Source organism: Gopherus evgoodei, chromosome 9 (genome assembly GCF_007399415.2).
Source record: "Gopherus evgoodei ecotype Sinaloan lineage chromosome 9, rGopEvg1_v1.p, whole genome shotgun sequence".
Lineage (NCBI taxonomy): Eukaryota > Metazoa > Chordata > Testudines > Testudinidae > Gopherus > Gopherus evgoodei.
The window spans coordinates 58,801,925-58,826,364 of NC_044330.1; the positions used below are offsets into that span (position 1 = coordinate 58,801,925).

The 24,440-nt window shown below is 46.6% G+C and overlaps 1 protein-coding gene across 1 annotated transcript; it reads right to left on the reverse strand.

The window, feature by feature from the left end:
* Positions 1 to 616: 616 nt before the first annotated feature.
* Positions 617 to 24,324, reverse strand: LOC115657819 (endothelin receptor type B-like). Its single transcript, XM_030576092.1, has 7 exons — positions 23,839 to 24,324; positions 16,396 to 16,508; positions 14,590 to 14,794; positions 9,554 to 9,703; positions 7,405 to 7,538; positions 6,779 to 6,887; positions 617 to 4,033 (listed from the first exon to the last, which is right to left on the reverse strand). Exons 1-7 carry the CDS (start codon positions 24,319 to 24,321, stop codon positions 3,884 to 3,886), a joined length of 1,344 nt encoding a protein of 447 aa, XP_030431952.1. The 5' UTR covers positions 24,322 to 24,324; the 3' UTR covers positions 617 to 3,883.
* Positions 24,325 to 24,440: the final 116 nt, after the last annotated feature.

Here is a 24,440-nt window from a genome sequence, read left to right on the forward strand (position 1 = left end):
GAGCGGCTTGTGGCTGTTGAAAGTATAGGATGTTGTATATTTACTGCCACCACTCAATGCTTATGGCTGAGAGCTTCAAAGCAGCCTTGGGGATTTAGAGGTACATTTCCCATTGAAATGAATGGGAGTGGTGCATCTGCCCCCTCCCCCCCACCCAATATGTCAATATAGCACAAGGCAGCAAGGGGGTCCCCAAAGGTGGAATAAAATGAGTCACAGTCCCAAATTCTTTGCCAGCCTACTGAACATTAGGAGGATGTGCCTGAGGTCCCTTTCCATGGTCTGGGTTAGTGAGGAACCCTGGGTGCTTTCTTTATGTGGTGGTGTGATAAGGGCTAGCTCTTTTGGGTTGGTAATGGCAACATTTTTGCACAGGGAAGATACTAACAAAGGGGCAAAATTACAGATATAAACCAATGAGCTTCCTTCTTTCCCGTCTGCAAACCCCTGCTTGTGCCACAGTGGCACAGTGTTCAGCTGAGTGCTGGGGACCTGCACAATCTGTCGCTCTGCAGCTCATCCAGCAAGCAGTGCTCCAAGCACTAGGGGAATTGGACCCTCTTCCCATGCCTGTCCCTTGAAGCACAAAGCACTTTGGCCCAGATCCTGAGAGATATTTAGGCACTTAACTATCATTCAAATCAATGGTAATTAGATGCCTAAATATCTCTGAGGATCTGGGCCTCTGCCATGGTCCAAAGTCTCTCTTGAACCAAGAGAAATAGCCCGTTACTGTCTTGATGAAGTGAGTTAATGCCCCCTTTGCCTCTCCTTCTGCATTCTGAAATGCTGCCATTCTTAAATGAGGCATCCTCTCTGCTCCTGCCTCCTGCTCCCCTGACCTGTCCGCCAGGGAGACAGCCACTGCCAGCTCTAGCTCTTGAGCGCAGCCCTCAGATCCAGGCATCGCAGGATCATGGTGAAATGAACTGCCTGAAAACCAGCAAACCAGCCAGTGAAAGGTCAAGGACATGAAGAGCAATGGCCAGAAAGCCCTGAAGAGCAGAGGGTATCAGGACGGAAGCTAGCCAAGCTGCCTGGGGAGTGCTAGCCCAATGGGAATTGACATGCTGGGGAGAGTCTGCTGTTCTTTCTGGGTTGGTTTCAGCTTGTTTGGTGTGTTGATTTTACCATTTGTGTTGACAGCAGTTTGTCCTGCAATGTCACCTGACTTGCCTCAGCGTCACCTGAAAATGACCACCAGACTTGTCAAACTGGCTTGCAGCCTTTCCTCTCCCACAGGAGCAAAACTCCAGGACTCCCTCCTCCAATGGCTCTCTCCCCCCACAAGCAGCGGCTGCCTTCTCCAACCCCAACTGCCCTTTTTCTGGCCCGTTAGAAATTCTAGGCTGCTCCATATGCCAAAGTTTAGGGTGACTTAGCCTATTGACTCACTTGGTAACCCAATGGGGTGGAGAGATCAATTTAATTAGTCAGCTGTCTCTGGTTTTAAGATCCTCTCAGTCTCTCTGCCACTAACTGCTCTGATTCCAGAGTGTGAGGATGTTGACCATGTTTGGGGTTAATGCAGGGTGGTACGGGGGTGCTGATGTCAGATCACATGCTGAACAGGAACACAGAGACAGGGGGTTATATACAGTATATGCACACACGCTCACTCAGGTCATCTGTAAGCACATGGAAATACCAGAACCATGACAGAAATCACAATGATTTAAAAATACTTGCTGTTGAGAAAATGCCCTCCAGCCTGGAGCACTTCAGCCACCAATGAAACTGCAGCCACCTCTGTGGTAGTAGGGGGAGAGAACACAGTAACAGCAGCACTGTGTAATTCTTAGGAGGTGAAGGCAAGAACAGCCCAGTCAAGTGTCGTGGGCATTTAGCTGGGCAGACTGTAATCACTAGAATGGCTCAATTTTCAAACAATTTTTTCTCATTGCAAATTGGGCTTTTTTCCAAATGGAAATGTTTGCAAAGCATGTCAGTGTATGTGTGTCTCTGTGTGTAAAGGAAAATACCAAAAGTGAAACAAAACTAGGATTTTTATTCCCATTTTTTTCCTTTTTCCCTACTTTCCCCACCCCTTTTTTTTAGTGGCAGAATGGAAAAGGGGGCAAAGAGGCAAATAAAGAGAAGGAAAGAAAGGGGGGAAAAAACTGACCCCCCCCTCCCCCATGAAAATTCCCCATAAAAATGTTCATGACATCATTGGAATAAATGCAAGATTGTTCCTTTGTGGAAGCTCTGGGGTGAAAGCCCATCTGAATGGTCGACTATGTCAGTGAAGGCTCTTCACCGTATTCTGAGCAGCTCTCTTAAGCCCTGTGCTGGAATCTGGCCCCAGTGCATGAAGGCTCCCAGCTCTGAAGCTAGCACGGAGAGCGATGAGCCTATAGACCACCACGAGTGGGCAGAATTGTGGGTTTATGGCTAGTCTGCCAAACGGCAGTGCCAGCAGCACCATGCTGGAGCATTGTTTCAGTATTGCAAGAGAGGGACCAGTACATCCTAAGGAGTCTCCAGCACCACTTCTTGCAGCACCTGGGGTTTTCTTAGAGGTCTCTGAACTGTGTCCCCGAGTTTGATGAATCTCACAAATGGACTACCAAGGGAAGTGGTGGCTTTGCTATCTCTGGAAGCCTTCAAATCAAGACTGGTCTTCCTGTTAGACAGGCTTAAGCCAAGCACAAGCCAATGGGCTAAAGCCAGGAGGAACTGGATGACATTTTCTGGACTGTGATATATAGGAGATCAGAGGGATGATCTAGCAGGCCTCTCTGGCCTTAGACTATATGAATTTATGTGGTACAGTGTTCCTGTAGCTAGGTACGCAGCCAGCATTGCTCAGACCCAATGGTGATCAAGGGTTTCCTTTCACTTCTAGTTCATCTCCTAACTTAGGTGACATGTGCAGTGAGCTTGCTGGCATCTGTTCATAGCACAACCCCAGCAGAGCTGATCTTTCCTGTTCAGAAGGACCAGGACTGGAGCAACATGCTGCAGATAGCAATTAAGGACAAGTTGGCAAAAGTTGAGTGGTGGATGACAGCCATCAGTGCCTGGTTTTGCCCCACGTTGACTCTAGCCAAGGCTGCCATTCCTGTGCTTGCATTTCCAAACACTAGCATGACCAGACGCAGCTCTCACTGTGAAGGAGCTGCCGGAAAGGAGAGAGGAGAAGCTGCAACAGCCCATTTCTTTGTATGCTACAATTTCAAAAAAGGAACATTTTCTTAACCCCATTTCTACTAAGAATATAACATCCCCTAAGCAGCTCTATTCTATATACACTACTGTGTTGTTACACTATAGACATGCAGGGTGAAATTCACTCCTAGGCAGAGGGCAGTGCAATTCCTAGGCACCCTCTGGGCTTAAACAGGGCTTAAGTGGTGCCTCGGACTTCTGCTGGCTGGCTGTCCAGGGTGAATTTCATCCCCAGTGATTGTGTCCCAGCAGCAAGGAGGGGAAGGCTATGGGCCTGTGATGCAGCTGCTTTGGTTTCACCTTAGCTTCTTAATGTATCAGCTTGAAGGATCAAAATTAACCTCCGCCAGTGATGTCCCTTGTCCGTTTAAACATGACATCACCCACAGCACCATCCCCCCCTCCCCATCTGGTGATCTTGCCATCTGGAGACAGATAGCACCATGGGTCACTCAGCTTCTCCAGCAGGATTTAAAACCCAAAAGGTCCTTTGAGGAAAACAAAAAAGATGATTATAAAGGAACAGATGAGAAGTGAGGTTCCAAGGCCCCCGGCAGTGGCTAGTTCAATGGTAAGTGAAGTGCTGCTGCTTTTTCCAATGGATCTGTGAAAGGAAAGCAAGTGACTCAGAGCCAGCCAGGAAATGACTGTGAGTGGGATGGATGGCTCCTTTCAGCTCTTGCAGTGAGCTCTCCAATTGATTTATGGTTCTTTAGGAAGAGCTGTACTTATTACTCAGGTGGGAGCTGCTTCGGTCCAGCCCCAATTCCTGCCCGTTGGCTTTCCACTTCCCAACAGTTCCCTTATCATCCATTGGTGTGCTGCTCAAGGCTGGTCTCTGGCACCAGCAGCACAGACAGGACTGGAAAGAGGTACACAGAAAGAGGTTAGAAGCTGGGACTATGGTGAAATATCCCCTATTACTGTCAGGAGGAAAGGTGGTCTTGTGGGTAAGTGATTGGCAGGGTCTTGGCCTGGGAGAATATATACATATATTATCTGGAAATAAATTATCTGGAAACAGACTTAAATTTATCATACTTTGAAATTGTTTGGTGATCCTGTGGTCTTAGGGACCATGCTCTTAAGGGCTGAGCTTCACAGACAGAATCTGGTCGGGGCATTGTGATGCTCTTGTTGTTATGTATAGCCATTTGGAACAAGGTGCAGCATAAAGCAGAGCTCTTGCAGGCACCGTAAGCACTGAAGACCACAGAACCCTTTGTGTGAAGGGATCTCAGCCCATGCATTGTCTGCAAGCCATTTGCTTTGACTGCTGGGCCAGAGGAAGACAAAGTTTAAACTTTACTCCTGGGGGAATTCTGCATCACTACGCGTGTGCAGAATTCTTGTCCCCCGCAGATTTCTTTGCTTCCCTGCAGAAAAATGACTTCTGACGGGGAAGCAAAGGGAAGCCCACAAAAGCAATCATGCATCCCTCCCCTGCAGCGTAGGCAGGTTGGTTTGACCTTCCAGAGCAGCTGTGGTGGAGTGGGGTGGGGTGGGGTGAGGGACTGTGCAGATGTGCATGAGAGACACTCTGTCCCTCTTGCTCGCTATTGTGGCATGTTTGGTATGGAGAGGCAGGGCTTTGGGGTGTTTCTGAGGAGGTAGGCATGGGGCAGAGCAGAATGTAGCAGCCTGCCTTCTTAGTGAATTGTTCCCAGTGTCTTTGTGAATTCCCCCAGGAATATAAAACAGGTGTAAAAGTTTTAAGGCTCCTTGTCATAAACAGATAGCTAAGGGTTAACGTCTCTTTTACCTGGAAAGAAGTAATCTGAACCACCTGACCAGAGGACCAATCAGGAAACAAGACTTTTTCAAATCTGGGTGGAGGGTTTGTTGTGTGTGTGTCCTTTGTTCTTGGGTCTTCGGCCTGTCTGACTCTTTCTCAGCTATGGGAAGGATTTTTCTATTTCCTGCTTTCTAATCTTCTGTTTCCAAGTTGTGAGTACAAAAAGGGTTGGTTGTTTTTGTATTTACATGTCTATAGTTGCTGAAGTGCTTTGAATTGTATTCTTTTTGAATCAGGCTGTTTATTCAATATTCTTTTAAGCAATTGACCCTGTATTTGTCACCTTAATACAGAGAGACCATTTGTATGTATTTTTCTTTCTTTTTATATAAAGCTTTCTTTTAAGACCTGTTGGAGTTTTTCTTTAGTGGGGAACTTCAGGGAATTGGGTCTGCAGCTCACTAGGGAATTGGTGGGAGGAAGAAGTCAGGGGGAGGTCCGTGTGTGTTAGATTTACTAGCCTGACTTTGCATTCCCTCTGGGTGAAGAGGGAAGTGCTTTTTGTTTCCAGGACTGGAATTAGAGAGGGTGAACTACCTCTGCTTAAATTCACGGAGGTTGCTTCTGTGTATCTCTCCAGGAGCACCTGGAGGGGGGGAAGGGAAAAGATTTATTTCCCTTTGTTGTGAGACTCAAGGGTTTGGGTCTTGGGGTCCCCAGGGAAGGTTTTCGGGGGGACCAGAGTGCCCCAAAACATTCTAATTTTAGAGTGGTGTAAAGGACAGTATGGCCTTACAAATGCTTATGGTGCTTTAGTGGTTAGAATTGGTCTAAATTTTTGGACTGCAAAAAATTCCTATCAAAATGTGCTCCATGAACTGTTTAGTGCTGACCTTTTTGGAGATGGTCAATAGCCAATATAAATTGTGAGTTTGATTCCCCAGCCCTCACTTGCTCTTCAGTTGCCTACAATGTAACACTGAGCATATGGCTGTATATATTTGTTGACTAATAGCTAGAAATAAAGGGCCAAACCTAGCTACATTACTATTAGATAAGGGAGTTCGGGGATTTCCTCTAATGCGCCCCATTGTATTGTACTTTTAAAAAATTACCAAAATAATTGAAACTGGCATGATTATATTGCATTATTTTGACAAATAAACTTTGCAGAATTTTAAAATATTGTGCGCAGAATTCCCCAGAAGTAAAACTTGACTTAGTTTCCCTGTGTGCTTTAGGTTACGTTTCAATGCTTCCTGAAAGTGCATGGTGCGCTGCTGGTGCTCGTGTTGCAGGGAGCATCAGTTGTTGCTAGCTCCAGATCGAACCCCTTTGCTCCACTTCACAGCCCTGCCAAGTGCAGCACGTGATGGGAGTGAGACCATCAGTAACCAAAATAAAGACCCTTTGAGCCAGCATAAAAACAGATCACTGGGGAGGTGCTAGGGAGAATTCGTTTGATTTTGGTCCCTCCCCAAATGGGAATTCATCCTCTAAGGACTACTAGACAGTGCACATGAGTGGAAGTCAGGAGACCTAGGTTTTATTCCTGACTCTACCAGTGGTGCCATTGGCCAAGTTGCTTCCCCACTCTGTGCCTCAGTTTCTCTTTCTTTGTTTAGTTTCTTTCAACTGTAACTCTTCAGGGCAGGTCTTGTCTCTCACTATGTGTATGTACCATGCCCAGGAAAATGGGTTCCCAGTCTTGCCTGGGACCTCTAGGTTCTTTTGTAATACAATGATAAACACCCCCCAAAGCGCAGCCCACACCCTTCTTCATGCTCCTGCTAGCTGAAACATCTTCAGGAGTCTCCACAGAAGGCGCATGGCACATGCAACAAGTCTGAGCAAGCTGCGTTTGTCTCTCACCTGAAAGCAGTTCTTGAATTTCCGGCTGACGAAGTAGAGAGCTATGGGATTGATGCAGGAATTCAGGGAGGCCATGTTGATACCAAAGTAGTCCATCACCAGGAGGAAACTGGGAGTGGAGAGGAGACAGAATGAGGGGGGAATTGGAGTGCTCTGTCTAGCCCACTGTCATGCTTCTGTAAAGAAGCAGTGATTGGAACTTCAAAGGAAGGCAAAACAGTCCCCTGACATACCTAGCCAATTGTGCAATGCTCTGACATTAGGGAAATATTTGTTTTCTGACCCCTGCAGTGACAAGCTCATGCCTGGAAGCTTAACATCTGATTACCTCGATCATCCTGCTTTCCGTAAGCTCAAAACATGTGCACTGCTCTTTGATAACAGCAGCTCCCTGCCCACCTACCATAGCCATACTGGGACCTCACTGGAATATCTGCACCCCACACCTTTCTGTGACTATTAAAAGAAATTAAGCAAATAAAAACAAAAAAACAAACCAATGACTGAAGTTCCAGAGACAATTACTGTCAGCAGCAGCCTGGATTCAGAGTCCAGTATTAATATCGCTGCGATCACAAGACTGAAGCATAATACAGAAGTGGGGGTCTTTTTCTCATTGTCCTCACCTCAGCAATTCACATCTGTTGGGGTCGGTCTGGTCATAGATGGTCTTCTTCAGGATCCTACTCAGGTGGAGAGGCAGCCAGCAGAGTGCGAAGATCACCACCAGGCAGAACACTGTCTTGGCAACCTCCCGGCGCTAAGACGCACAAGTTGAGAAGTGTGGGTGAGTGCACACTCAGTGTGAGCCTGTCTGAGGAGGGGAGCAGGGCACCACTAGCACAACCCTTGTAGAGGACCTTTAAATCCCTAGGCACATCCAGCAGTAGTTAGTGCTCAATCAGAATGATCATTGCACAGCACTGATAAGGGCTGTAGACCCCCTTAAATCCTTACATACCTCCAGCAGCACAGAAATTTACATGACTGCATGATCAGAGGGGTTGTGAGGGCTAAGGTGGCACAATACAAGTAGTACAATACTGGTGGGGACTAGGGACTCTATCTGTGGTCAGCCAGAGTCAGCAATGTTTGCTATAGTGAACACTCAAAGGACCTGACCCAAGCATGCTGAATTCAGTGGAAAGACTCCCATTGACTTCAGTGAGCTTTGGATCAGGCCTGCAGTGAGCCTGAACCAGCCGGGAGGTGAGACCTACAAGAGCCTTCACTGCTGAGGCATGAGGTCTCCCTTACTCATCTACGTATAGCCAAAGACAGGAGTTTACATCAGAAGCAAGCCAAGAGGCTGAGCACCAGCCTCTCCTAGTGCAGTGAGTCTGCTATTAGGAGATGTGAACACACACCAAAGCCACCAGAGCCAGCCCTTCTGCCCATTAACATAGTGACATCTCCACTGGCAATGTGCGTGCGGCTGCTGCGGTAATACAGGCAGTCTTCAACTTTACCACGTTTGACTTATGATGAACAGCACCCTTACGACATTTCTGAATTGACCCCCTGATTCGACTTATGGCAATTGGTATTGATTTTATGATGCTCGGTCCCACAATGGAGTGTATTGCTGTTCCAGGTTACAACATTTCGACTTATGACACGATTTTCAGGAACCAATTGTGTTGTAAGTCTGAGGACTGCCTGTACAACATTTCTTTAAACAACAGGCAAACAGGACTATTTATAACCCAGATATAATAAATACATAGGGAGGCTTGGCTTCCCCAAGACAGTCAGATTGGGCCAGACTGGGCTGGAGACCTAACCTAACACCACATGATTGCTCATATACTGGTATTTGTAGCTATTGGCGGGTGGCCCTGGAATGTAGCAGGGAACAGGGGAGCCACTGTGGCATAAGGAGGTGGAGATCAAGATATCTTAGACCAAAGGACTAAGGTCCAGCTCCTCAATGAGCATTAGGTGCATTAAACCCCTATGAAGCTCTGGGCCTCCCTGCCTTTTCTGTCCAATGGAGATAATAATCCACATTTTCTGCCCCTCCTTGCCTGGTTTGTTTATTTAGACTGTAAACTCTTCAGGGCAGGGACTGGCACTTGTGGGTATGTGCCACGCCTAGCACAAAGGGACCCTGATTGCCATTGGCCTTTACCCACTACTGGAATATAACTAAGCATAATACGTTAAAAGTCAAACTGTTTTGCAGCCTTAATGCTAGTGCCTGAAGTTGTACCAGATGAACTCTGGCAACACTCACCACTGGGCAGAAGAGGGGCGTTTCCCCCAGCTCAGACTGGCAGGGACCCTGAAGGGAGGGGTTCATCTTCCTTTGCAACATGGGGCATGGTTTGCCTTCTGAGATCATCTGAGCATGTCTCACCTAGTCAATGCTCTGCCATCACATGGGGTCTTGTGCACTGATGGCACCTTGATCCCTCCAGTTCCCTGCCCATGGCACAGAACAGTTTAGTCACCTGAGGAAATTCTTTAATCCAACTAAAGTCTATGGGTTTAGCAAAGGGATATCTGGGTGCAATGTGGTGGCCTGTCATACACAGGAGGCCAGACTAGATGAGCTGATGAACTTTCTGGCCTTAGACTCTATGAAAGTGACAGATGAGCTGTACAGAGCTAGAGGCCCCAGATCTCCATTGGTGTCAATTTCCATAACTCCACTGACTTGTCCTTCTCCATGGACTTCACACCGACTGTGGACTAGGGCCAATACATGGTATCTTGTGCTGCAGCTCTATCCTCTCTCTGTGGAGTGCCTAGTAGAAGGCTGGATCGCCTCACCCGCTTCATGTGGTCATTGAAGGCAATTCTCATGCCATTCCTCTTGCTCAGCATCTCGCAGGACATGAGGGTATAGAAGACACCGGTGCATGCCAGAGGCAGGCAGAAATAGAAGCCAAAAAGCCACCAGTCTTTCACATCCCTGTAGAACTACACACAAAACAGAAAGGACATGAATAGGAAACAGGAATAACCAGCCAGAGGCAGAACCAGGCTCCATCTAACCCAGTGTCCTGGCTTTTACAAAGTCCCCTGGCAGATGCTTCAGGGAAAGGTGCAAGAATCCTTGCATTAGGCAGATGTCAAATTATGTTTACATTAAGTCTCCTAATCCAAAATAGTTAGAGAATGGCTTATATCCGTTTAATATGCCTTCCAATAGCACCTCTTTCTTATTCCTGCAGATCATATACAGCACCCAGAGTCAGGAAGTAATCACAAGTCAAAATATCATGCAGGGCTCTATCCTGTTCTGGAAGGGGATACATTTTGATGCTTCATTAGGGATTTTTTCCATCCACAGATACTATGATGTCAGCTCTGTAAAGCTGTAGTAAAAAGTAAATGGAGGGTCAGCTCAGTTCTACACTTCTTATCTCTGCAGGTTAGTCATGGTAAAGCAGTGCAAAAGTCTTTGGTGCACTGACTGAAATGGCCAGAGCAATGCATTTTGGGGGGAACAAAAGTTTTTCTGTTTGATTTTGAGTTTTTCTTAACATTTAATTTTTTTAAATAAAATTGAAGGACATGCATCTGACAAAGTGGGTATTCACCCATGAAAGCTTGTGCTCCAATACTTCTGTTAGTCTACAAGGTGCCACAGGACTCTTTGTCGCATTTTGAAATGAAGTAATTTATGAAGAGAAAATCAAAACATTTTGAAAATAACAAAACTAAATATTTTGATTAGGGTTTTATTTGAGGGTTTGTCTGTGGGTTTTTTGACAGAAACAATTTGGTGAAATCCTCACAAATTTGCAAAATATTTCAGTGTCACTGAATTTTGCCCAGCTCTGTGTCCTGGTGAGTGACACAGGCCCTATACTGAATGCATGGGGCATAGTTCAGTCCAGTTCCCTTCACTTTTAGTTTGCTTTAAGATGTTTACACCCATCTGCATTCCTGCTTGTCTGGTTTCATCCAAAAGCAAAAGGATCCCAAAATCATTAGGGATGTTGTTCTTATAGCATTTCAAACACAGGAGAAATCACTGTTGCACTGGATGATGGGATGAATTGCACACTCAGCAAGTTTGCAGATGACACTAAACTGAGGGGAGAGTTAGATACACTGAAGGGTAGGGATAGAGTCCAGAGTGACCTAGACAAATTGGAGGATTGGGCCAAAAGAAATCTGATGGGGTTCAACAAGGACAAGTGCAGAGTCCTACACTTCGGAAGGAGGAATCCTATTCACTGCTACAGACTGGAGACCAACTGGCTAAGCAGAAGTTCTGCAGAGGAGGACCTGGAGATTACAGTGGACGAGAAGCTGGATATGAATCAGCAGTGTGCCCTTGTTGCCACGAAGGCTAACGGCATTGTGGAAGTAGAGCAAGAGTCAGTCTACATTCCTCATTATTGACACAAGGTTGCAACAACTTTTCACATAGCTCTTTCCCACTCGCCTCATACAATCCTCGCTTCTACATATCTCGCGTTATTAGGGTTACAGCTAGCCTGTCTCTTGCTCTACTTCCACAACATATTGGGCTGTATTAGTAGGAACATTGCCAGCAGATCAAGGGAAGTGATTATTCCCCTCTATTTAGCACGGGTGAGGCCATACCATAATACAATAGCATTCAACATCCCTGTGATGGGAAGAACATCTCAACAGCCCAACACTGTGGCATTTAATTTCAAAAGAGGGAACTGTACAAAAATGAGGGGGTTAGTTAAACAAAGTTAAAATGTACAGTGACTAAAGTGAAATCCCTGAAAGCTGCATGGGTGCTTTTTAAAGACACCATAATAGAGGCCCAACTTCAATGTATACCTCAAATTAAGAAACACAGTAAAAGAACTAAAAAAGAGCTACCGTGGCTTAACAACCATGTAAAAGAAGCAGTGAGAGAGAAAAAGACTTCCTTTAAAAAGTGGAAGTCAAATCCTAGTGAGGCAAATAGAAAGGAGCATAAACACTGCCAAATTAAGTGCAAAAGTGTAATAAGAAAAGTCAAAGAGGAGTTTGAAGAACGGTTAGCCAAAAACTCCAAAGGTAATAACAAAATGTTTTTTAAGTACATCAGAAGCAGGAAGCCTGCTAAACAACCAGTAGGGCCCCTTGACGATCGAAATACAAAAGGAGCGCTTAAAGATGATAAAGTCATTGAGGAGAAACTAAATGGTTTCTTTGCTTCAGTCTTCACAGCTGAGGATGTTAGGGAGATTCCTAAACCTGAGCTGGCTTTTGTAGGTGACAAATCTGAGGAACTGTCACAGATTGAAGTGTCACTAGAGGAGGTTTTGGAATTAACTGATAAACTCAACATTAACATGTCACAGGGACCAGATGGCATTCACCCAAAGGTTATGAAAGAACACAAATGTGAAGTTGTGGAACTATTAACTAAGGTTTGTAACTTGTCCTTTAAATCGGCTTCGGTACCCAATGACTGGAAGTTAGCTAATGTAAAGCCAATATTGAAAAAGGGCTCTAGAGGTGATCCTGGCAATTACAGAATGGTAAGTCGGACGTCGGTACCGGGCAAATTAGTCGAAACAATAGTTAAGAATAAAATTTTCAGACACATAGAAAAACATAAACTGTTGAGCAATAGTCAACATGGTTTCTGTAAAGGGAAATCATGTCTTACTAATCTATTAGAGTTCTTTGAAGGGGTCAACAAACATGTGGACAAGGGGGATCCAGTGGACATAATGTACTTAGATTTCCAGAAAGCCTTTGACAAAGTCCCTCACCAAAGGCTCTTACGTAAATTAAGCTGTCATGGGATAAAAGGGAAGGTCCTTTCATGGACTGAGAGCTGGTTAAAAGACAGGGAACAAAGGGTAGGAATTAACGATAAATTCTCAGAATGGAGATGGGTAACTAGCGGTGTTCCCCAAGGGTCAGTCCTAGGACCAATTCTATTCAATTTATTCATAAATGATCTGGAGAAAGGGGTAAACAGTGAGGTGGCAAAGTTTGCAGATGATACTAAACTACTCAAGATAGTTAAGACCAAAGTAGATTGTGAACAACTTCAAAAAATCTCACAAAACGAAGTGATTGGGCAACAAAATGTTAAATGAAATTTAATGTGGATAAATGTAAAGTAATGCACATTGGAAAAAATAACCCCAACTATACATACAATATGATGGGGGCTAATTTAGCTACAACGAGTCAGAAAAAAGACCTTGGAGTCATCGTGGATAATTCTCTGAAGATGTCAACGCAGTGTGCAAAGGCGGTCAAAAAAGCAAACAGGATGTTAGGAATCATTAAAAAGGGGATAGAGAATAAGACTGAGAATATATTATTGCTTTTATATAAATCCATGGTACACCCACATCTTGAATACTGTGTACAGATGTGGTCTCCTCACTTCAAAAAAGATATTCTAGCACTAGAAAAGGTTCAGAAAAGAACAACTAAAATGATTAGGAGTTTGGAGAGGGTCCCATATGAGGAGAGATTAAAGAGGCTAGGACTCTTCAGCTTGGAAAAGAGGAAACTAAGGGGGGATATGATAGAGGTATATAAAATCATGAGTGATGTTGGGAAAGTGGATAAGGAAAAGTTATTTACTTATTCCCATAATACAAGAACTAGGGGTCACCAAATGAAATTAAAAAGCACCAGGTTTAAAACAAATAAAAGGAAGTGCTTCTTCGTGCAGAGCACAGTCAACTTGTGGAACTCCTTACCTGAGGAGGTTGTGAAGGCTAGGACTATATCAGCGTTTAAAAGGGAACTGGATAAATTCATGGTGGTGAAGTCCATAAATGGCTATTAGCCAGGATGGGTAAAGAATAGTGTCCATAGCCTCTGTTCATCAGAGGATGGAGATGGATGGCAGGAGAGAGATCACTTGATCATTGCCTGTTAGGTTCACTCCCTCTGGGGCACCTGGCATTTGCCACTGCCGGTAGACAGATACTGGGCTAGATGGACCTTTGGTCTCACCCAGTACAGCCGTTCTTATGAGAATTGCGTCCAGTTTTGGTCCGTCCACTACAGAAGGGATGTGGACAAATTGGAGAAAATCCAGCAGAGGGCAATGAAAATGATTAGGGGACTGGGGCACATGACCTAACGAGGAGAGGCTGAGGGACTTATTTAGCCTGCAGAAGAGAAGAGTGAGGGGGGATTTGATAGCAGCCTTCAAATACCTGAAGGGGGGTTCCAAAAAGGATGGAGCTAGGCTGTTCTCAGTGGTACCAGATGACAGAACAAGAAGAAATGCTGTCAAGTTGCAGTGGGGGAGGTCTAGGTTGGATATTAGGAAAAACTATTTAACTAGGAGGGTGGTGAAACACTGGAATGGGTTACCTAGGAAGGTGGTAGAATCTCCATCCTTAGGGATTTTTAAGGCCCAGCTTGACAAAGCCCTGGCTGAGATGATTTAGTTGGTGTTGGTCCTGCTTTGAGCAGGGGGTTGGACTAGATGACCTCCTGAGGTCTCTTCCAACCCTAATGTTCTATGATTCTATGAGTACAAGGAACCTCAAAAGACAGCCTGATTTCTATATAGGCTTCCAGAGAGTCTGGGGTTAGAGAAGGGCCTGAATCCAAACCTTTGATCGGAGCACCATCAGACTTCAGAAAAATGTGGTTCTAGATCGAGATCCCATCTGGCTTCTGACTCCACAATGGGCTAAACCAAAGCTCCATATCCAACCTCCACCCTGCGATTTGCAGCTCAGATACACATGTGAGCCCACTGCCTTTGGAGCTTTGCCCAGTACTGTTATCACCTCGCTGGCACTGAGGGGCTGTGCACCAGCCATTCCCATCTGCATGCTAGGAGTGAGCACCAGAAGGGGAGTGTCTCCTCCTCCTCACTAAAACAGCGGTGGAGTACGCACCAGGGTGAATCTGGAGTTCTGTTCAGCGGACAGCATGCAGACCCAGAGCATCTGCTCGCGATAGTTCAGCTCCACCATGTCGAAGGCAATGGCTTCAGGGACAGCCAGGACGAAAGCCGCAGCCCAGATCAGCATCACCTCGACTGCCTTCCACATGGGGATCCCTATGCCCTGGATCCGGCTCCAGGAGGCCACGGCTCTGTACCTGCCGGACACAACAGGATGTTACTGCCTTCATTTCACATGCTGCAACTCACTGTGACAGGATGAGAGCCCCATCCCCTACTGGAAAGAGCTAAGGCAAACCTTGGTCTCAGGAAGCCACCCACTCTGGACCGTGCTGGGTTTAGTCTGAAAGAGGGGGAAATCCAGTTGGGGCCTGGAAAGAGTGCTGATAGATGTTCAGCTGGGACCTGGCTGGCAAGAATGGGTTGCTGGCAGGAAGGACTGAGCCAAGAAGACAGTGGCTGAATCTGAACGATGTGTCTGAGAGGTACAGAGCCACTGTGCATGGCTGGTCATTACTTACAGGAGCAGGGCCTGAAGGTGCAGCCTGGCTGGTGAAAGAGTTTGTTGTCTTGTACCTTTTGAGCTTTGTTTTGCAGAACTCCTTTCCCCAATGGGTCAAGTGCTTTGGGCTCAGTTGACTGGAGGGCAAGGCTGCTATTACAGCTGGGTAGGTCACAGGGCACTGGGGGGAAGCTGAGGCAGAACACACACAGGACTATGCTGTGTTATAAGGGGACAAGTGCAGGCCATGCGCTGTCACGCTCACACATGGAAGGGTTCAGGGAGAGAGCTGCAAGAAAAGCAAATGCCTGGAGGGTTGAGAAGCCCCAACCCTGCCTTAGGCTTAGAGCATCTTCCATCTCCCTTATATGTAAGTTACCCCACTGCCTTGGGCATCAGTGGGTGTCAGAGGGTCTGAGTGAGGCTCACAGCATGTTAAGCATCTTCTCTGAATTCGGCTTAAGGGAAAACAGGGACCACGTGGGACCAGTGGGCTGCACTGTGGCTATGCGAGGGGGTATGCACCTCCACCAGTAATGAAAGAGTTAACTGGAAACTGAGAGCAAATAGCGCACCTAATTGCACCAGGAGGGTGGGAGGTGAAGCCAAGCTGGGGGCAGAGCTGGGTGGTGGGCATCCAGGGGGAAGCCTGGTCTGTAGGGAGAGGGGTGAAGAGCTCTGCAGTCTGTCTCTGCATACTGGAAAGCAGAGGAGGGGCCTGGAGAGAGGCAGGTGCACAGGGAGTCCAGGGAGGGGCTATGGGAAGGGCCAAAGTAGGAAGAAGTCCAGGGAGGCAACACGGAGTCTGAGGGAACAGAGCTCAGCTGCTCACCACAGGGTGCCTGGCCTGGAACCTGGAGCAGAGGGCAGGCCTGAGTTCTCCTGCCCTCCAGGACCAGTGGGGCTGGAAGCCCCTGCCACAAGGGGGAGAAGGAGAATTGAGTTTGGAGCCAGGGAGAAAGCACTAGGAGGTGTCGCTCTGCCCGAGAGCCCTAGGGCAGCCCTGCAGAGCCCAGGTCAGGGTGAAGCTTTGTTGATTTGAGTTTAGTGTATTGGATTCTTTGTTTACCCCTCAAATGGGGGGGACGACACTAAACGTGATCTGGCTGGCCAACCATGGCAGGGCCGGAGCAGGTGTCTGCAGGGGGAGCTAGAGGAAAGCCAGCCATGCCATCCCCAGCCATGAGGGAGCACACCAGCACTGAGTCCAGTCGGCTGCCTTGAGGACAGCAAAGGGCTGCACCCTCATTAAATTGACCTGGTTGCAGAACATGGTGGTGACAACAGGTTCATTACCTGTCTATGCTGAGTGCACAGAGGCTGAGGACGGTGATGCCCACAGATGCCTTCTGAATGAATGGAACCAGCTTGCACACCTGAACGCCGAATGGCCAGTCTTCTGCCAATAGCTGAGAAAGAGGACGAAGATGCACATGATTAACAGGCCTTGTCAGGCTTTTTGGATCAGGTTGTTCCCTTCATGGAAAGGAGAGGACGCTATGAAACAGTTGGATGTTACCTCAGCTGGGATTCGGGGTGACCTTTCTTGGGCTGTGTGAGCATGGAGTTGTACAGTGGCTTGTCACACTGGGAATGAGCACACTTTTAGGAGGAGGGTTTATTGTGCTGAGGGGTGGTCCAGAAGCCAATATGTGAACCCAAACACTGGCATTTTTTGAGATGTACAGAATTCAACTTTGACCCCTTTGGGCCGGAAGCCCCTCTGGCAATTGGGTTCTGGGCTGGCCTCACATTTGCAAGGAGCTCATCTTTAGCTGCTGCTGAAATCTCACAAGAACAGCTGCTGAATTTCAGTGCAATCAGATTCCAGCCCAGCTCGGATTCAGCCTTGTATCCAAACTTGAACTTACTGCTCACTTAAATGTAGATCTCAACACCAACTCCTCTGTGCAGCACTAGCTGCTTTGGCCAGTAGTTCATTGCATGAGACTGAGGCCCTGATCCTCACAGGCATTTAGGTCCCTGACTCCCACTGGAATCAATGGGAGTTTAGGTGTCTAAATACTTTTGAGGATCCAGGCCTAAAAGCATAAAAATGGCCAACTTGCTGAGGGCTCTAATTGACAGAGCACTCTTCAAGTTTCAGAAGTCACTGAACAGACTCAGACAAGGAACAGCAAGGAAACATTTAGGATCAGATCCTAATTAAACTTGACTGAGATCAGGATTTGGTCATTAGAGAAAAAACTAACCAGTTTATAATCTTGCATTTGCTAGGGGTCAGATTCTGTTCTACCTTACCCACTTGACTTCAGTGGAAACCCTTATTTGAGTAAGGCAACCTGGGTTGGCCTAGGTAGCCACCCATAAAGATTTAAAAATAATAAGTTGTTCTATGATTAGAAAGGATTCATTTTACTTTAACATACTGGCTCAAATTCATCCCATTGAACCCAATGACATTATACCAGGTCTTAATTTGCCCCACTGAGTTTACTAAGGACACTATCTCTAATTGGGCAGGATAGTGTACTCATGCTAAATTGTTAAGTTAATTCATAATTGAACATCACCATTTGAAATCCAGGATTATACTGGAACAATTGTATTGCTGTACATTAGGATAATTGAATTATACACACGTGCAAAAAAGGAACAATGCAACCTCATATTAAGACACTACAGAGTTAGGATGACGTAAGGCAGCTTATGTTGACATAACTATGTCAGTGTCTACACTATAGCCTTGCTCCTGCTGATATAAGTGCCTAGGGGATGAGGTAGGCTTGAAAGCCTGAGCTCCAACCTGAACCAAAACATCTGTGCAGCTGTTTTTAATGTGCCAGCCAAATCTCCACCAGAAAATGTCTATGGCATCAGGCTAGGAGGCTCGCTCAGAGGGCTTGTAACACTAGTGCATATGTTGGTATAACTGATGTTGCTCAGGGGTCTGACAAAGCAATCCCCCTGAGCAATGTAAGTTATTCTGATCTAAGCACTGGTGTGGACAGTGCTATGTCAGCAGGAGAAAGCTTCTCCCACTGTCATAGCTACTGTCTTTTGCACAGGTGGATTTATTTTGCCAGTGGGAGAGCTCTCTCCCATCAGCATAGAGCTTCTGCACTAGCAGCACGACAACTGTGCTGCTGTAGAGATTCTAGTGTAGACTAGCCCTCAGATGCAGCATAGACATACCCTTAGGGCCTGAGCCATTGTCTTCAATGGGGTTTGGAGCAGCCATTTAATCTATCAGTTCCCCACCTATAAAAAGGGTATTGTGAAGGTTGACACGCATTATGATTATGTGATGCTTGGGTACTATGGAGATGAAGCTGAGATACTCACCTAGAGAGATGTCAGTGGAGTTAATAATCTGGTAGGACGGTCTGTATTATAAACTGACTTCTCCACTCCTCAGGCATATTGGAACATAAAGCTCATCTGTGCAAGAGTCAGAGTTTTCCTGGGGGCCAGTCCAAGCCTATGCAATGAGCTCCTCCAGGAACTAAGGGTATGTCTACACTACCCACAAGATCGGCGGGTAGCAATCGATCTATCAGGGATCGATTTATCGTGTGTAGTGTAGACGTGATAAATCGATCCCTGATCGCTCTCCTGTTGACTGCTGAACTCCAGCTCAGCAAGAGGAAGAAGTGAAGTTGACGGGGGTAGCCACGGCCGTCGATCCTGCACCGTGAGGACACGAAGTAAATAATTCTAAGTTGATCTAAGATACGGTGACTTCAGCTACACTATTCTCGTAGCTGAAGTTGCGTATCTTAGATCGATTCCCCCCCGCCAGTGTAGACCTGGCCAAAGAGCCATCCCCAAACCTCCTCTCCCGCTTCTGCTGCAAGTGCCAGGTGCACTCTGACCTGCTGTCTAATATGAATGCAGAGCAGCACGGACATTTTAAAATGCAAAACCAAAACCATATCAACACAAACCACTTCATGGCACACACAATGACAGCAGGAGAGAAAGGAGTTTATTAGGCCGCTTAATGGACTCTTGGAAGTGCTCAGCTATTGCAGTGATGAGGGTGGTATAAGAATCTGAATGGAAGCCATGATGCTCAGCAAACTGGGATAGCTTTATCAAGTATTGTAACACCTGTGATTTCCCTTTGTCTCCCATTGGGGTCTTGTGTGCTGCTCATTTTCCCCTACCCCTTTGGCAGCCTACTGTGATGGGGCAAGGCCAGATGGCTATAGGAAAGTAGTGAGAAACAGGTATGTGAGCCCCAGACTAAAGAAATCTCTGTTACCGTGGTAACCAAATGGCAGTTGCTCCAGGTTAATCAAGACACCTGTGGCCAATTAAGATCCTTCCAGAAAGCAGTGGAGACAGCTAGGTTGATTGGGACACCTGAAGCCAATCAGGGGCTGGCTGAAACTAGTTAAAAGACCCCCAGTTAGTCAGGGAGCTGTGGGACGAAGTTGTGCTGTTGGAGAGACTGAGCTGTATGCACCATATTAGGCACAAGGAAGGAGGCCCTGAGGTAAGGGTGAAGTGGAGTTTGAGGAAGTGGGAGCTGCGGTGGGGAAGTAGCCCAGGGTATTGTACGTGTCCTGTTTCTAAAAGGTCAGCTACCATAAATGATACTATTAGGGTCCCTTGGCTGGAGCCCTGAGTACAGGGCAGGCCCAGGCTTCCCCCTTTGCACCCCCTGATTAATCACTGAGACTGAGAAACAACAGAGACTGTGCCAGGGAGGATAACTTCTCCTCACCTCCCTCGCTGGCTTATGATGAAAATGGCTGTGACCCTTACCTCTAAAGAGAAAAGGTCTATGTGGAGGGTCACAGTGAGCCTCTGAGGCTAGTGAAATCCACCAGGAAACGCGGGACCCACGGAGAAAAGGACAGAGCTTTGTCACACTACCCACCATGCACCTCATCTCATTACCACCTGGCAGCATCAGGCTGAAGTCTTTCCTCAAACCATTCTGCCCTCTTGCCACTCTGCCAATCTCCTGTCCATGGGGCCTGATCCAAAGTCACTTACAGCAACGGAAAGACTCTTATTGAATTCAATGGGCTGTGGGTCAGGATTATTAACCAAGAGAATACATGCATTAAAAGCTTTTCCTGGGCTTCCCTCTTCCTCACCCCATCGGCACATTGGTGTGAGGGGGAAATTTTCTCACTGTGCTACCACTATAATTTTAGACCATAAACTCTTTGGGAAAAGGGTCTTTGGGTTGCATTGCAGAAATAAAATAAAATGCTGCTATGATGCTATATACTTATTTCTACTACTGCTAAATTATCACTGTTAGTTGATAATAAACACCTGTCCTCAGAGTGCAAACCCATTGGCCAGGCTTTCCAATGGATTGGCCAGCCATTAAAGGGAAGGAAAAAAAAAGTATCACTTTGTTTAAAAACTAAAAGAAGAGTCCTGAGTTATGCCCCACAAGCCCTGATCATGACAAAAACATTCCCTTCCCTACTCACCAGGGTTTAAATCACAGCTATAGCTGTGTATTAACGTAACACATTAGATCTCTGATTTTTCTTTTTGAAAAAGAAAAGAATCGCTATTAAAATCAGTCCTGAATTGGGGTGTGAGGTGTGCACAGAACTGGATCAGTGCTGGCTGCTGCAGGAAATCTAAAGGAGAACTGCTGTTTGTGGCACAAAACAAGTGTGTTCTTCTCGAGGAGGTTTCCCACACAAACCCAGATTAAGCCTAGATCAGCCTGGTTTATAACATCTGACCACATACAAAGCCTCCTCTGGTCTTGCTGCAGAAGAGTGAGTTTGTAGTCGTGCTCCCTAAAGCATTGGAAAGAAAAGAAGCTGAACTCCAACAGAAGTTTATTCCTTAACATGAGCACTGCAGTCCCTGAGCGATACCCCCTTTTCGCTAACCCATTCCCATCACCCACAAAACTCTGCCAGCGTTCCCCATTTGCAGCAGCGCTATTTGTTTGAGTTCTGGAACCCCACCTGGCTTCCTCAGCATATCTCAGTTCTGCGCTGAGATGGCCCCTGCTCTTCTAGCCTTGCCCACAGAGTGGTGCCAGTGCAGAACAATGCCAGGCTCCCCTAACCCACAGAACTCTGCTAATGCAGTGCAATCATCATCATCAGCCCATCCTGTTCTACTTCTGGATGCCCGTTACTCGAGATAGTAGCAGTGGGAGCCAGATGGGCTAAGAGATCATAGGCCCTCTGAGTGGCACCCTACTTGTCAGGAGAAGCCCAAGCGGCCTATATGGCCCTGAATGAAGAACAGGCCTGGGACTATGATCAGTGAAGGTGGCCGTCCTGGACAGGGTTGGCCTGTTGGGCAAAAATTATAGACAGAAAGTTCATGCTGCTAGATGGACTGGGGATGTGTGGTCCTGAGCCATTGCACAAAAATGGACAGACTGGGCAACCCATTGGCTTTGACTGGACACCTGAAGTGCAGGGGAGATAATAGACATCATAATACTGGTGCAATTTCTCCAGAGCCTCCTTGAAAGCAAACATGTATGGGTCCAGGGGCACCAGCCAAGTATAAAAGGTACCTCAAGAGGCTTCTATCGTCCATCCCCCCTGCATCGAGGCAGGATTAAATAAACCTAGACCATCCCAGACAGCTATTTGTCAAACCTGTTCTTGAAAATCCTCTGTGCTCACAGAAGAGGACATCATCTCACTCACATTAGTGGTCCTTGCTGCACTGCAGATTAGCGTGCTCTATCACTTGCTCTCCCTTGCAACCTGTTGGACGTGTAAATGTGCACAGGTGAGTTCTACCCCAAAGGGTTGGTTGATTCAAACTGTGTGTGTGTTTACCTACCCTTGAATTTGCTGCCATTCATATCTGAGTTTTTCTGTCTTACATGCCCAGCTCATTATATGGAGAAGATTCAAAAATGAGTCCAACCTTGTTAGGTACTTTTAAATGAAGAAGGATGCTAAAAATTTTGCTGAGCAGGAATAAACTGAGTTATTGGATCCCAGGTTATTCTCTCTCCAGGGAGAGTGATCCTGGAACTAGGGCTGCTGGCGTGCTAATAACAACCCAAATATATGGCTTCTGCCTTCAATACCCCCACTATAAAAGTTGTTTCAGTACCACTGCAGGGCTTAAGAACACATCCTGCAGTTGCTCAGTGCACAGTTGTATAACATACACACACATTGTGGAGCAGTTCTCTGGGCTGTTATAAAGGGGGTCAGACAATGGTCACAGTGGTCCCTGCTGGCCTTGGAATGTATGGAAATAGTGATTTAGAAGGTCATTATGTTAACTGAAGGATATATACTCTCACTCCTCCTTATCTCAGAATACTCCTTCCTGCTCTCAGTAATGCTCATCTACCTTTGCACTGCAAGATTTAATCAATGGGGATACTAAGGCATGGAGAGGGGAAGTGATATGACCATGCTTGTACAGAGTTGGGAACAAATCTCAGGTTTCGTGACTCTCCCTCTGCAGCAGGACACATAGGATCTTCACTTCATTCCATAGACCTCCAGGACCCACAGGAAACCTGAGGATTTGTCACCTCTTGCTAATTATTATTAACCATGTTTATTATGGCAGTGCCTAACAGCCAACCGAGAGTGGGGCTCTGTTGTGTATGTGGTGTGCAAGCACTGAGTAGCAGACATTCCCTGCCCCAAAGAGCTCACAGTCTAAACAGAGCAGATAGACATGGGGTGAGGGAAGGGGTAGAACTCGCCAGCAAGAGTGATTGGAATGGCAGCAAATGGCATAGTAGGCCTACTGTTTTGTTTTTAGGTACTTTTCCATAGGTGGGAATCAGCTAAATGGAAAGAGAAGTGAAGGAGAGGGGCCATTGAAGAGAAGGGGGTGAGGGAACAGGGCAGAGAAGAGGTAAGAGGGGCACATGTGGAGAGAAGCTGAGGTGCAGAGATTGTTAGGGAGGGGAAGAAGAGGGCTGGATCCAACAGCCGATTTGCACAGGGCAAAGACAGCCCAGGCAGAAAAGCAGAAAGTTCTCCCAATGTCTAGAGGTCCCTGCTTTGGGTGCGTCTGCCCCTTCCCCTCCCTCTCTCTTTACCTCAGCTTCTCTCCACTTGCCACCTGGTGGGTGAGTGTGAGTGCCCTAGTGCCCTGAGAGCATTTCTGGGACTGGGAGAAGGCCCTATTTGACCCCATCTTCCCCTAGTACAGCAGTCTTTGCTTTGGCTAGTAGGCTAGTCTGCCTCCTGGTCAGTACAGAATTGTTCTCCTGTCTAGTGCTGAGTAATTTTTACCTCTTCCCTGGAGAGATTGTTCATTGGTCCAATCAACCTCCCATCTGATATGTGGCTTAACTGTTTGTTTCTCCAAATAATTTAATTTTCCTAATTGTGTCCCCCTTCACCACCCTAGAATCCATTTCTGCACCAGGTGACACTCATTGCTCTAATAGCATTTCCAGGTCTTGGCTATGCCTGTATTGTGCTAAGCTGTGTCTGTAGGGAGAGACAGTCCCTGCCAAAAAATTTGCTCCCAAGATAGATAAGAACAACGGAGGCTCAGAGACTTTAGTGACTTGCCCATAGTAGATCAGTGGCAGACCTCAGAAGAGAACCCAAGTTTCTTGGGTCCCCACCCAATGCCTTCTCCACTGGCACAATGATTCTCTGACAGTTGCTTCAGATACTTGTATACAGTTATCATATCTCTTGGTGTGCATTGGCCACCCAAATCAGTGTTATCTGTTCAGGTATTTATCATGGTAGGATCAAAGCATTGTAATGTGGGAGGGTGAAATCCCCCTTGCCACCTCCCCAGATGGCAAGATTATTAGTGCCCCATAGTGCCTACCTTGTACACATTGATGGGAAGAGCTATGAGGATGTACAGAAGGTCCCCAAGAGCCAAGCTAGCAATGAGGACATTGGGCCCATTCCTCATGCATTTGTTCTTGTAAATGATCCTCAGCAGGGTGGAGTTGCCGATGATGCCCACCATGAAGATGGTGCAGGACACGATGGTATTGATGTACTTGAAGATGTGTCTGATTTCAGCAGGCTTTATACACATAGTGGGCAGGGGTAGCTGTGACTGAGCGTTTCCAGGGGTGTCATTCGACTGGTTGGAGGAGGCTTTGACATCCTGGAACAAGCTTGATTGGATAAGACTGTAAACCTGCTCCTGGTGTAGAACCTTAAATGGAATCGTGCTCTCCTTGACGTTCCTCGGGGTCTGACTGCAGACGCTTGAGAAGATGCAAGTCAGGCAAATGGCTAGTACTACAGACGTTGGGATTCTAGCCATTGAGGATGGAACACCAAACCTCAGCCACATTCTTATGTGCCTTTGCTTGCGGCAGTATGAATGTCTGTTTGAGTCTTGGCTTCTCCTGTAGAGAAGGAATGGGGGGAAAAGTTATAGGGGAAGGGGAAGCATGATGAAATTGAGGAATT